Here is a 14,354-nt window from a genome sequence, read left to right as displayed (position 1 = left end):
TGGACTGTTTTTGAATCAACCCCAGCCAGATGGACTGGCATCAGGCTTTGAAAGGGGAAATAATAAGTGTGTGTTTGTTTTTAATCTGTGGAACAGTCTGATGAAAGATCTAGTGATCTGTCAGGTGAAAAATCAATTTCAGTAAAAAACCTCTTAGATGGCAGGAGTTCCTTTAAGGTCAGATTAAATGATCACATTCAAGCAAAACATCATTTATTGATAATGCTAGCCACACAAAGCCAACCCAACATGCAAGACAATATATTCCTTAGCAAAATTATTGCTAGTAGATAATTTGATTGTCTCCAATTTCATATAGTTATTACGTACTTATGATTATATTTATGCTTATATATCGTATAGTTATTTTATGCTTATGCTTATATATACTGTTGTGACAAATAAATAAATAAATAAATAAATAAATAAATAAATAAATAAATAAATAAATAATAAATATATGTTTAAACAAGGAAGGAGCTAAAACCAAAAATCTGATAGAACAGAGGTGTCAAAGTCAAGGCGTGCGGGCCAATTTCAGCTCGCAGGGTGCTTAGATCTCGCCCGCAGGGCCACCCTGTAAACAGTGAATGATGGACCACAGTGCCTCTGCCAGTAAAAACAGGCTCCTGAGTTCCATTTTCGGCTGCGACGGCCTCATGCAACACTCTGCCAGTGAAAACGGAACTCGGGAGGATGCCCCTCCCGAGCTCCATTTTCACTGGCAGAGGGTTGCAGGAGACTGTCGCAGCTTAAAACGGAACTCAGGAGCCCGTTTTCGCTGGCAGAGTGCTTGGGCCTCCACAGGCACCGGCATGAGTGACGTTAAGCTGAAAAACCCTCACCCTGGCCATGCCCCCTGCCCCAGAGGTGGGTTTCAGCAGGTTCTGACCAGTTCTGGAAAACCAGTAGCGGAAATTTTGACTAGTTCGGAGAACCGGTAGTAAAAATTCTGACTGGCCCTGCCCCCATCTATTCTCTGTCTCCCAAGTCCCAGCTGATTGGGAGGAAATGGAGATTTTGCAGTAATCTTCCCCTGTCACGCCCACCAAGCAATGCCCATCAAGCCATGCCACACCCACCAAGCCACACCCACAGAACTGGTGGTAAAAAAATTTGAAACCCCCCGAGATCAAACACAAACCTGATGCGACCCTCAATGACATTGAGTTTGACACCCCTGCCATAGAACATACTGTACGTAGCCCAAACTTCATAAAAGTTTCAAAGACCTTTTGATCCCAAAGAATTAGTACTATTTCAATGGCAGAAAGAGATCTTAAAATTTCTGATTTCAAGGCTGAGGGTGCTTTGTAATCTGGACAGCAGCTCTGCCATTTATATAAAAAAAGCCAAATATCCTACTGACACCTCTGAGATCTTGCAATGGCACCTTTAGATCCTGCCAATTGCATTCATGCTTTTTATATCTCATCCTGCATCAAAATCTCAAGAAAGATAGAAATATCAGTAGGGAACCAAATCAGCAAATGTCCCAGAAAACCAGTAAACAAATGTAAAAGCAGTAAACAAACTGTAAGTCTCAGTAAACAAAATGGAAACAAATGTGAACGCAAAATTAAAGTGAAAAATCCTCAGCAAGCAACACAGATATTAAAAATTATTTTGGTCCAAATGTATAAGGTACACTCGATTTGTCATTCCATAGAAGAGGCATCTTTCACAAAACCAAAACTTTCCAAAGTTGAAACTTCATAATGGTCAGAAACCACTGTGTACATAGACACACCACTACTCGTAATAGTAACAATATAGTCTAGCACCAAATATTTCCAAATACATTGCGTATTAACAAATTAAGAGAATCGATTATCTAAAATGCATCATGTTAAACCCAGAAAATGGAGATTAGGATTAGAATTGTTAATAGATTAATCTAAATAGATTCATTCTAAATAGATTAGAGTTAATTCATTCTAAGTAGATTGGAATTCTATTTAATAGAATTATTTAATATCTATTTAATAGAATTAGATAGAATTATTAAATAATTGGGCACCTGCACAATCTGAGGAAAAGGCATAGCTCCTTTATGAAGTTTCTTATCCAAAACACATTTTGAATCCAAAGCAATGCACATCCCTCTTAATAATTGTATATAATTATTAAATAGCAATAGCACTTGGACTTATATACCACTTCGCAGTGCTTTTACAGCCCCTTTCTAAGCGGTTTACAGAGTCAGCATATTGCCCCCAACAATTTGGGTCCTCATTTTATGCAACTTGGAAGGATGGAAGGCTGAGTCAACCTTGAACCTGGTGGGATTTGAACTGCCAAATGCAGGCATATAGAAATAGAACTATTAAATAGTGCCCAATCCTGGGAAAATATGTATTTGTTTTCAGATGCCATACATAGGTGCTAAACATATATTCTGATGTGCTGCACAACACATTTTCTGTCTGAGACATTGAACAGGTCTAATAGTCAATTTCTTTGGCTTATGGCAGCTACATAAATATTTTTTTCTTATAGTATATAAACTTAAATATTGCAAACCTGAAGGGTCTATTATTTTGGCTGGTGTTCTTTTACCCTAAAATGCTTCAAGCTACCGTAACAGATTTTGCTTCCGTGCAGGTGGTAATGCAGAATGGATCCCTCTGCTAATTTCTCTGGTTCTCTACGAGCAAAGTTCATTAAAAAGAAATCTCCAAACATAAAAGAAATGGCATCGTATTATATTAATGCTAGGCCATCCTTGAGCAAATTGAAAATAGGAACATTGCATCAATAGCTGCATATGTTAAGGAAATATAAAAGCGCCCTCAAGTGAAAGTTGATTTTTGGGGACTTCAAAGTCATGTTTATGCCATTTTCTGGGTAGAAAGGGAGAAGCAGATGTTTATAAAAATTATGAACCTCGTGGATTTTTTTTTGTGTACAAAATCTGTCTGAGAACTGCTGTAGGATTTTGAAATGGAATGTTGTCCTTTCAATGTAAATATTGAGAGATCGGGTGCTGAGAAATGAGAGGAAACATAAAAGTATATGAGAACCTGATCACCGCCAAGTGGACTATACCCTTGAATTAGACTTCTTATTTCAGAAATAGGATAGGCTGGTTTACCCTCACTTTTATTGGCTCTTTGATAGCTCCACCTCACTAGGCCACCAATCAGGATGAAATATTACCTTCACAGACAAGCTGTGGTTTATTCTACTTTGCGCCTGTGCCATTCCACACTAGCGCCAGAGAAGAATGGCAAAGTTGGATTGAGCCCTTCTAGAGCTTATTTCAAATTCTGTGCTCCACTCATATATTAGCTGAATCTCTATTTATCTCAACACAGCTTTTTCAGGGTTCCTATTATCTCTTAGCCATGTGCTTAAAACAACAGTTTAAGAATGTTGCCTTACCTGACAGGTAGGTAGTGAGGGACAGAAGCACTATGAATTTCAATGACGATGGCATGGCGTGGCTTCAAAGATCCTCAGCTGCCGTTTGGGTAGTGGTTAACAGCCGTAGGGTTCCTTCATTAAAAACCCAACCTGTTGAAATAATGCACAAACGATAAATCTTCTCTTTTTCTTTCTCTCTCCCTCCAAGTTCCTCTCTGCTCACCCCCCCCCTCTCTAATTCTCACTCACACTGTCCCTCCAAGTTACTCTTTGCCCCATCTTAGAAACAACATGAAGATGGAGTTTCTTCCTCATTCTCCCTTCTGTCAGTGGACCTCATAATGTCCTGTCCAAGTCCCTCCTTAATAGCTCATTCCTTTTTAGCCCTCTTAATGATTCTTTCATATTTTCCCAGAGGATAGCTGCAAATTCATATAGAGCCGAAGTGGCACAGTGGCTAGAGTGCAGCACTGCAGGCTACTTCAGCTGACTGCTAGCTGCAATTCGGCGGTTCAAATCTCAATGGCTCAATGGCCAGATTGTTGGGGGCAATAGGCTGACTCTGCAAACCACTTAGAGAGGACTGTAAAAGCACTATGAAGCGGTATATAAGTCTAAGTGCTATTGCTATTGCATTTACTACACGTTTGCACCAACCTACCTCCTCACCCCTTTGATAAGGCTTACCAAATTGGCTAAGATGTAGGAAGAGCTAGCAACCTGATGAACTGAAGCAGTGCAGTCATTCAGTTGATTATAGAAATAAACCAGTATGCCTTCTGCACAGGTACATCAAAAAGCCGTGGTGGCGCAGCAGTTAGAATGCAGTATTGCAGGCTAACTCTGCCCACAGCCATGAGTTTGATCCTGACTGGCTCAAGGTTGACCCGGTCTTCTGAGGTCTGTAAAATGAGGACCCAAGATTATTGGGGGCCAATATGCTGACTCTGTAAATTGCTTAGAGGGGGCTGTAAAAGCACCGTGAAGAGGTTTATAAGTCTAAGTGCTATTGTTACTGCTACTTGAATGTAAGTGCTGTCCTGTTAAGGAACTGCCCAGCCCTATTACAAGAACAAAGTATACTTTGCTGTCTGTGTAAACTATATTCTGAATGGTATGAAAATAATTCTAATCCCCTCAGAAATTCAGACAGGTATATTGGCTCTGGTCAAACCCTGCAAATTCACTTTGAGTGTAGCTTGATGTCGAATTCCATGGGTTCCCCCACACACATACACACCAAACATGGCTGTCTATCAAACTCTCAAGTGAGGTCCACCCATCATGTAGTTTCTGATACTGACAAAAGGAGGACAGTATTTCATCCGGGCAGCCTTAACTGGAACTACGTAGAGAGTATTTATGGGGAATGTCAGCTACAGTGAAGCAGAAATCTGGAATGCAAGTAACTTCACACACATTCTCCTTGTAGCTCATCTATCTCTTTAGAGAGTTACCTTCTCAGTGAAATATGCCTGTCAGCTGCCTTTGTTTCTCCAGTTCTGTGATATTCAGTGCTTTAAGTCTGTTTCTAGGGCTGGTGAGTTATGTCTTACATGAATATGGTGATGACCAAGCTGTTGGAAAATGTACGTTCTAAGAATATTTAACTTGGTATGGTTATTTCCTCCCCCATCTCATTTATTCAGCAAGAGGATAATAGCAAAGAATTACATATTAAGAATCTGGAAGCAACTTATTAGTATTCTGAGGTTAACCTCAACAAGAAGAAGAGAAATGTTGTTTTCAGACTATATAGAAGCTGAAGGAAGTGTGACAATCGTAGCCAAATGGCTTAGCCTGCCTAGGAAAATCCTCTATTTGAAAAAGATTCAAAGTCCAATTTAAGAGGAAGGTAGAGAGGAATCTAGGCTGGGAAAACAAAGCCTCAAAGACAACCAAAAACTTTCAATATCTGAACAGCAGACTGAGTCAGGACACTAGCAAATATGGTGAGATTTTTTTTAAAAAAGGTTATGGTGAAATATATTGCTGTATTTTTTGTTTATTTTGACAAATACATAAAAAAAAATCTAAGTTGTATAAATGAACATCCAAAGAAACAAATACATGTAATGGAACAGATTTCCATTAAACTTGGTATTTCTGCATCTATGTGCGAGGCTAGGTGGCTCAGTGGCTAAAACGCCGAGCTTGTCGATCAGAAAGGTCGGCGGTTCGGCGGTTTGAATCCCTAGTACAGGTCTCCAGCATGAGCAGGGGATTGGACTAGATGACCTCCAAGGTCCCTTCCAACTCTGTTACAGATACTAAGATAATCTTTGACTTACAACCATTCATTTAGTGCGATGGCATTGAAAAAATAGACTTAACAATCATTTTTCACACTTATGATCGTTGCAGCATCCCCATGGTCACAGGATCAAAATTCAGACACTTAGTAACTGATTCGTATTTATGACGGTTACAGTGTCCAAGGCTTGTGTGATCACCTTTTGTGATCTTCTGACAAGCAAAGTCAAAAGGGAAGCCAGATTCACTTAACATCCATATTATTAACTTAATCACTGCAATGATTCACCTAACATCTGTGGTGAGAGAGGTCATAAAATGGGACAAAACTCACTTAACAACTGTCTTCCTTAGTGTTATATACCATATAAGGAGTGTGCTATAGTTTTCACTCAGGTCCTTCAAAAAGGCGGGAAAATACTTGAATCTCATTGGCTAAGCCAGTGTTGGCGAGCCTTTCATTCTAGCTTGCCGACCTGCATGCCAGAAGTGGCACGCGAAACCATCCCATGCCGAATGTGCAGCCTCACTGGTTCCTGTCACGTTTGTGCACCCAAATGCACACTGGCCAGCTGGCCATCCCGTGCACGGTGCCGGCACCCCTGGAAATGTGGCGATCCATCGCGCATGTGCGCAACGCCAACCCGGAAGGTTGGGTGCAAGCTCGCACATGTGTGATGGACCGCCGCACTTCCAGGGTCCGCCGGCACTGTGCGTGCAACGGCCAGCTCTCTGGTGCACATTTGAGTGCAGGAACGCAATGAAGAGCTGGCGAGGCCACGCATTCGGCACGGGATGGTTTCGCGTGCCACTTCCAGCACATGTGCTATAGGTTTGCCAACACTGGGCTAAGCTGTCTGGCAGCCCTCTATATAAAAAGGACACTGCCAGACTAGAACTCTGTTGGGTTGTACTGGTCTACTAATAAAGAGCTGTTGTTACTGAAAGAGCTGTGTCCGTCTCTTCCATCATCGAATGTAACACTTAGCAACAGAAATGTTGGGCTCAGCTGTGGTCATAAGTTGAGGACTCTCTGTAGATAAGTGTGCCGTTTGTGTGTGTGTGCCTTTGAGAGAATGTTGATTCCTGGCAGCAGCCTGGAAAAGCTTCTACAGTTTTCAAAAGTGGGTTTGCCATTGCCTGCTTCGTTCTAGGGCTAAGAGGGAGTGTCTGGCTGGAGGTCAATTAGCTGGCTTCAAGCCTAAGGCAGGATTAGAATTCATGGCTTCCAGGTTTCCGGCCTAATGCCTTAACCACGATGCCAAATTGGGTAAATTTCAGTCATTCTCCTTTCCCACTTATCTCCAACATTGGATTTATTGACCGCTCTCTTTGCTATAAAATGTTTTCGAACGGAACGATCTTATAAAGTGTCAAATTAATATAAATATTTAATTACTGAACTTATTCATAAGCAATTGATACGGATTCCATCGCAATCAGTGGTAGATTTCAAATTTTTTTACTACGGGTTCTGTGGGTGTGGCTTGGCGGGCGTGGCATGGCTTGGTGGGCGTGGCTTGGAGGGCGTGGCAGGATACTGTAAAATCTCCATTCCCATCCCACTCCAGGGGATGGATACTATAAAATCCCCATTTCTTCCTGATCAGCTGGGACTCGGGAGGCAGAGAATAGATGGGGGCGGGGGCAGTCAGAGGTGATTTTTACCAGTTCTCTGAACTACTCAAAATTTCCGCTACTGGTTCTCCAAAACTGGTCAGAACCTGCTGAAACCTACCTCTGATCACAATATAATAACAGAAAAAAAATATATACAACTTCATCCCTGTTCCTCTGCACAAAAGCAATACACAATAACAATTTCATCACATAAAGCTGCATCTTTTTTCCATAGTACAGAAATCTCTCCTTTTTTCTCGTGCCCCACCATAATCACTTATTATCACTGCAAACTATGACACATCCTCCTTCAAAACTTCACAACTATATGGAAAAAGTCAAATTTAATCTCCAATTTCTGTTGCTAAACTGAAACATTCGTTAAGTGAGTTTTGCCTCATTTTGACAACCTGTCTTGCTACAGTTGCTACATAAATCAATGCAGTTGCTACATAAATCAATGCAGTTCAGTGGTGAAATCCAATTTTTTTTTACTACTGGTTCTGTGGGCGTGGCTTGGTGGGCATGGTGTGGCTTGGTGGGCATGGCAGGGGAAGGATACTGCAAAAACTCCATTCCTACCCCACTCGCGGTGTGGCTCAGGCTGCAAGAAGCCTGTTATTAAACACAGCTGCCTGCAAGTACTGCAGGTTCTAGTCCCACCAGGCCCAAGGTTGACTCAGCCTTCCATCCTTTATAAGGTAGGTAAAATGAGGATCCAGATTGTTGGGGGAGCAATAAGTTGACTTTGTATATAAATATACAAATAGAATGAGACTATTGCCTTACACAATGTAAGCCGCCCTGAGTCTTCGGAGAAGGGCGGGATATAAATGTAAAAAACAAAAAAAAAACAAAAAAAAAAACTCCAGGGGAAGGATATTGCGAAATCCCCATTCCCTTCCCACTCCTGGGGGAAGGATATTTCAAAATCTCTATTCCCACCCAATTCTGTGGCCAGCCAGAGGTGTTTTGTAGCGGTAATCTTCTAATATTCACATTTTCTCCCATCTCCCTTACAATATTTATATTCTTCTTGTCCCATTATCCCTTATTACTCTATAATTTCTATCGCTCATGATAGTTTTCTTTCATTGGGGGGTGTTACTTGGAACCCTGACAACCTCCAACACCTCAACCATCATAAATATGAGTCAATTGCCAAATGTCTGATTTTGGATCATACAACCACAGGGTTGCTAAAATCGTAAGTGTAAAGTGTCGTAAGTGTGAAGAATGGTCATAAGTCACTTTTTTCAGGGCCATTGTAACTTCAAACAGTCACTAAACGACTATTGCAATGCTCTCTATATGGGGCTCCCCTTGAAGAGCACCCGGAGACTTCAGCTAGTCCAGAACGTGGCTGCGCGGGTTATTGAGGGAGCAGCTCAGAGCTCCCACGTAACACCTATCCTGCGCAGACTGCACTGGCTACCTGTCGTTTTCCGGGTGCGCTTCAAGGTATTGGTTACCACCTTTAAAGCGCTCCATGGCTAGGACCGGGTTACTTACGGGACCGCCTACTGCCGGCCTCTATCTCCCAGCATCCGGCGCGTTCCCACAGGGAGGGACTCCTCAGGGTGCCGTCAGCCAAACAATGTCGACTGGCGGCGCCCAGGGGGTGGGCCTTCTCTGTGGGGGCTCCTACCCTGTGGAACGAGCTTCCCCTCGGGCCGACAACTACCTGACCTTAGGACCTTTCGCGAACTTAAAACCTATTTATTTCATATGGCTGGACTGGCCTGATTCTTAAATTTTAAATTTTAATTGTGGGTTTTAAATTGTTGTAATTTGTATGGGGTGTAATGTTATTTTAAATTTTAATTGTGGGTTTTAAATTGTTGTAATTTGTATGGGGTGTAATGTTATTTTAAATTTTAAATTTTAAATTTTAAATTTTAAATTTTAAATTTTAAATTTTAAATTTTAAATTTTAAATTTTAAATTTTAAATTTTAAATTTTAAATTTTAAATTTTAAATTTCTGGCATATTTGAATTAGTTTTTAAGGGTTGTTTTAATTATGATGTATATTTCTGTTTTGTATTTTACTTGCCTGTTCACCGCCCTGAGTCTTCGGAGAAGGCGGGATATAAATGTAAAACAAAACAAAACAAAACAAAACAAAACAAAAAAACTCCAGGGAAGGATATTGCGAAATCCCATTCCTTCCCACTCCTGGCGGAAGGATATTGCGAAATCCCATTCCTTCCCACTCCTGGCGGAAGGATATTGCGAAATCCCATTCCTTCCTCCAGTCTGCAGTGGGTCTGTTTCAGCATTCTGAACTGCACCCAAACAAAATGAGAGGGTTGGAAGATTAAGCGTTATGGTACCTGCCAACAGTTGTGATAAAATGGAACTTTGAGAACGTTAAGCCTCGCAATCTTCTTTCTTCTTTCTTCTTTCTTCTTCTTCTTTTTGTTTTTCCAAATCTTACTCCTGACTGGGCCTCAGCTAGAATTTAATCCTTCCTCCAGTCTGCAGTGGGTCTGTTTCAGCATTCTGAACTGCACCCAAACAAAATGAGAGGGTTGGAAGATTAAGCGTTATGGTACCTGCCAACAGTTGTAATAAAATGGAACTTTGAGGAACGTTAAGCCTCGCAATCTTCTTTCTTCTTTCTTTCTTTTTTGTTTATAACACAACACAACATAACAAACACAAAACACATAACATATATTCCCTTATTACAACTGTTTCATAGCGGTAATCTTCTAATATTCACATTTTCTCCCATCTCCCCTTACAATATTTATATTCTTCTTGTCCCATTATCCCTTATTACTCTATAATTTCTATCGCTCATGATAGTCTTCTTTCATTGGGGGGTGTTACTTGGAACCCTGACAACCTCCAACACCTCAACCATCATAAATATGAGTCAATTGCCAAATGTCTGAATTTGGATCATGCAACCACAGGGTTGCTAAAATCGTAAGTGCGAAATATCGTAAATGTGAAGAATGGTCATAAGTCACTTTTTTCAGGGCCATTGTAACTTCAAACAGTCACTAAACAACTATTGCAATGCTCTCTACATGGGGCTCCCCTTGAAGAGCACCCGGAGACTTCAGCTAGTCCAGAACGCGGCTGTGCGGGTTATTGAGGGAGCGGTTCGGAGCTCCCACGTAACACCTATCCTGCGCAGACTGCACTGGCTACCTGTCGTTTTCCGGGTGCGCTTCAAGGTATTAGTTACCACCTTTAAAGCGCTCCATGGCTTAGGACCGGGTTACTTACGGGACCGCCTACTGCCGGCCTCTATCTCCCAGCGTCCGGTGCGTTCCCACAGAGAGGGACTCCTCAGGGTACCGTCAGCCAAACAATGTCGACTGGCGGCCCCCAGGGGGATGGCCTTCTCTGTGGGGGCTCCTACCCTGTGGAACGAGCTTCCCCTCGGGCTTCGACAACTACCTGACCTTAGGACCTTTCGCCGCGAACTTAAAACCTATTTATTTCATATGGCTGGACTGGCCTGATTCTTAAATTTTTAAATTTTAATTGTGGGTTTTAAATTGTTGTAATTTGTATGGGGTGTAATGTTATTTTAAATTTCTGGCATATTTGAATTAGTTTTTTAAGGGTTGTTTTAATTATGATGTATATTTCTGTTTTGTATTTTACTTGCCTGTTCACCGCCCTGAGTCCTTTGGGAGAAGGGCGGTATACAAATTAAAACATTATTATTATTATTATTATTATTATTATTATTGTTGTTGTTGTAAGTTGAGGTCTACCTGTAACAATTTATATGTTCCAGATGAGAGAAGTAAAAAGCCCTACTTTTTTTTTTTCGCTTTTTGTTTTTTTTCCAAATCTTACTCCTGACTGGGCCTCAGCTAGAATTTAATCCCTTCCCTCCAGTCTGCAGTGGGTCTGTTTCAGCATTCTGAACTGCACCCAAACAAAATGAGAGGGTTGGAAGATTAAGCGTTATGGTACCTGCCAACAGTTGTGATAAAATGGAAATGCATTCAGGAGAGCAAGTGAATCACCCAAGATCTAATTCTTTTTGTGATTTGAGACCGGAGGGTGGCAAGATTCATTGCAAATATGTGAAATCTGAAGGCAATATGATTTTATTCAAATCAATTCAAGAGTCAATTTGATAATGGTTCCGACTGTAGTTAGAGTGGGAACATATTAAAGGGCCTTCAGCTGTTTCCATTTTGGAAGAATGGGATAAATTTAGGATAATAGTAGGCTGTATAAAATACAGTAGAGTACATTTTTGAAATATTCTCCCGGTAAATCTTCTGCAAGATGAGAAACGAGGATTATAGCGCCCTTCCCCCTAACTTGGTCCTATGGGACTTTCACTCATCACCACTGTAACCGAGTCCACCCATCTATACTGTTGGTTATTCTCTTTTTTTTCCTTCCTCCATTCTCAGCTTTAGAGTAGAGAGAAGTATATTTTCATAATGTGTTTCAAGTAAGATAATTTGAATCTCTTCATTTGTGCCTTGAATGAGAGCTCAATTTGATTTGTTAGATGTACCATTTTTTCCCTTTGTTGTCCAAAAGAGAAACAACAAAATATTCTTTGATGTATTCTCGGAAAACTCAAAATCTAAGAGGCTACCACAAAGAAGAGAGGACCAACCAGTGGTGAAATCCTATCGGTTTTCACCATTTCGGGCAAACCGGTAGTGATAAAAGCTACTAGTTCAGTGAACCGGTAGTAAAAAAAAGCTAAATACCTTACACAAAATACCTTACAACACCAGACTTGAAATCCTGGGATTAGAAAACTTAGAACTCCGCTGACTCCGACAAGACCTGTGTTTAACACACAGAATCATCTATTGCAATGTCCTTCCTGTTAAAGACTACTTCAGCTTCAATCGCAATAATACAAGAGCAAACAATAGATTCCAACTTAATGTTAACCGCTTCAATCTTGATTGCAGAAAATATGATTCTGTGGTCTCTTCTCAAACTCCCAAAAGCTTTAACCAAAAACTGTCTACAATTGACCTCACCCCATTCCTAAGAGGACTATAAGGGACGTGCATAAGAGCACAAAAGTGCCTACCGTTCCTGTCCTAATGTTTCCTTTCATTATATCAAATTAATACAATTATTACATACTTTTGCTCATATATATGCTTATATGATATTTTGCTGATTTATGTTGATGCTTCTGTATACTGTTGCGACAAAATAAAATAAAATAAAATAAAATAAAATAAAATAATAATAATAATAAAAAGCTACCGGTTGGTCCGAACCGGTATTTCCTACAATCAGCTGTGCCACGTGATTTATACTGTATTTGCTAGAAAGCAGGAATCGAAATAACACCGCACAGCTTTTCTCTCTCCTCGCTGTTCTACTTACCTTATTAAGCATCCTATTTCCAGGCAATGTACGTGTTTGGCATGCACTATGCATCTGCGTGTGCATAGCATGCATTTGGCACATGCTGTGCATGCACATGCAGTATGTGTTTGGCGCGTGCTGCGCATGCACATGCATGCAGCATGAATTTGGCATGCACCATGCATGCGTGGGCAGTGAACCGGTGGCAAACCATGGAGGATTTCACCACTGAGACCAACCTATTCTCCAAAGCACCTGAAGGCAGGACAAGATGCAATGGATGGAAACCAGTCAAGAAGAGAGACAACCTAGAACCAAAGAGAAATTTCCTGACTTTGAGAACTACCAATACAATATTTTTAAGTAGTGTGAGAAACTTTACCTCTATAAAACTACTACTCTTTTTTTTTTAACTGAGAAGACCAATCATGATCAAACAAAGCTACCAACTAATATTTAACTTTTTCCTTCTTAGTTAAAGAAACACGTAATTTGTGTTTCTTAGCTTTGGTGTGGGGGGGTGGGAAAAGGAACAACGCAGGTGCTGAAATTTTCCAACTGCCTCTTGGAAAAAGTCCAACTCCTTAGTACCAAAATTATATTTCTCACTTAGAAGTCAGTATGTTCTTTTAAGAGTAGAGTTATAAACATGCTCACTTTTCACTGTACAAACATTTAAAATTATGCATATCACTCTGCCACCTCTCCCATTATTTCTTCTTTTGGCATCTTTCCAGGATTCCAGACTTCTTGCCAATTCTACAAAAGAGGTCCTGCCTCACCAACTGTTCTTGAAACTTCTGTTCTTTTTACATTTTCCCAAGACTTTCCAGATGTTTTCAAAGCAGGATTCGTTCATAGAATACATACATTAGACGATGCACAAAGAGATTACCGTAAGTAGCTCATTGCCCACATTGTCAATATGTTGCCATTGACAAGTAAATTAAGCTTGTTTGCTGGTGTTCTTATATCCTACGGCTGACTTGGGTTACAACCCATGTAAAAAGAGGGCAGGGCTTTGATTGTATGGTTGTGTCTGCCATCTTGACTTGTTTGACCCCCTGTGGAAGTACAGGCTATTTAGAAAAATTGCGAACACCTGTGCTGCCATCTGCCCCTCTTATTTATGCCTTCTGCCCAGTGTCAGCATGGCAGAGTTGCCAATGAACCTTGAAATGGGTGTTTGTTGGAGCAGCCAGGAGGAGAATGGAGCTGATTCATGTTTTGGAAATTCTACAACCATCAGCAAGGAGAGTAGATGAGCTGAATAAAAGAAGGATTATTTTTTTTCATTCAGAAAGGGGTGAATGGAAAAGAGGAAAAGATGCACAGCAAAAAAAAAAAAAAAAAAGGAGGAGGAGGAGGAGGAGGAGGAGGAGGAGGAGGAGGAGGAGGAGGAGGAGGAGAAGGAGGAAAATATTAAGTATAAAAACTCGATCTGTAAAGTTTTAAGAATGCCACTTGCTGGCCAGTAACAAGAAGAAAAAAAATCAAAAGACATTCCAGAGAGAGGAATTATGGCAGACCAGTGATGATTATTTTCTCCTTCTCCTTCTCCTTCCCCTTCCCCTTCTCCTCCTCCTCCTCCTCCTCCTCCTCCTCCTCCTCCTCCTCCTCCTCTTCCTCCTTCTCCTTCCTTCTTCTCCCTCTCCCACTCCCTCTCCTCATTCTCATCCTCATCCTCATTTTCCTTTTTCATCATTTTAGCCATTGTCTATCTACTGCAGGATGAAGGACTCTTCCGCATCTTTCCAAACAATATGATCCTGAGCTTTCTTTTGCCAA

At 40.9% G+C, this 14,354-nt stretch overlaps 1 protein-coding gene across 1 annotated transcript in view; it reads right to left on the bottom strand.

Moving 5' to 3' along the window:
• Nucleotides 1–14,354, bottom strand: part of CNTN5 (contactin 5) — a 927,011-nt gene that overhangs the window by 445,964 nt on the left and 466,693 nt on the right. Inside the window, exon 3 of the mRNA XM_058185575.1 lies at nt 3,385–3,516. Coding sequence (XP_058041558.1) covers nt 3,385–3,439 — 55 coding nt within the window. The 5' untranslated portion in view covers nt 3,440–3,516. The remainder of the gene's footprint in view (nt 1–3,384; nt 3,517–14,354) is intronic.

This window comes from Ahaetulla prasina, chromosome 5 (assembly GCF_028640845.1).
Source record: "Ahaetulla prasina isolate Xishuangbanna chromosome 5, ASM2864084v1, whole genome shotgun sequence".
Lineage (NCBI taxonomy): Eukaryota > Metazoa > Chordata > Lepidosauria > Squamata > Colubridae > Ahaetulla > Ahaetulla prasina.
Note: the sequence above shows the minus strand (reverse complement) of the source record. Positions and strands in the feature narration are given on the sequence as shown.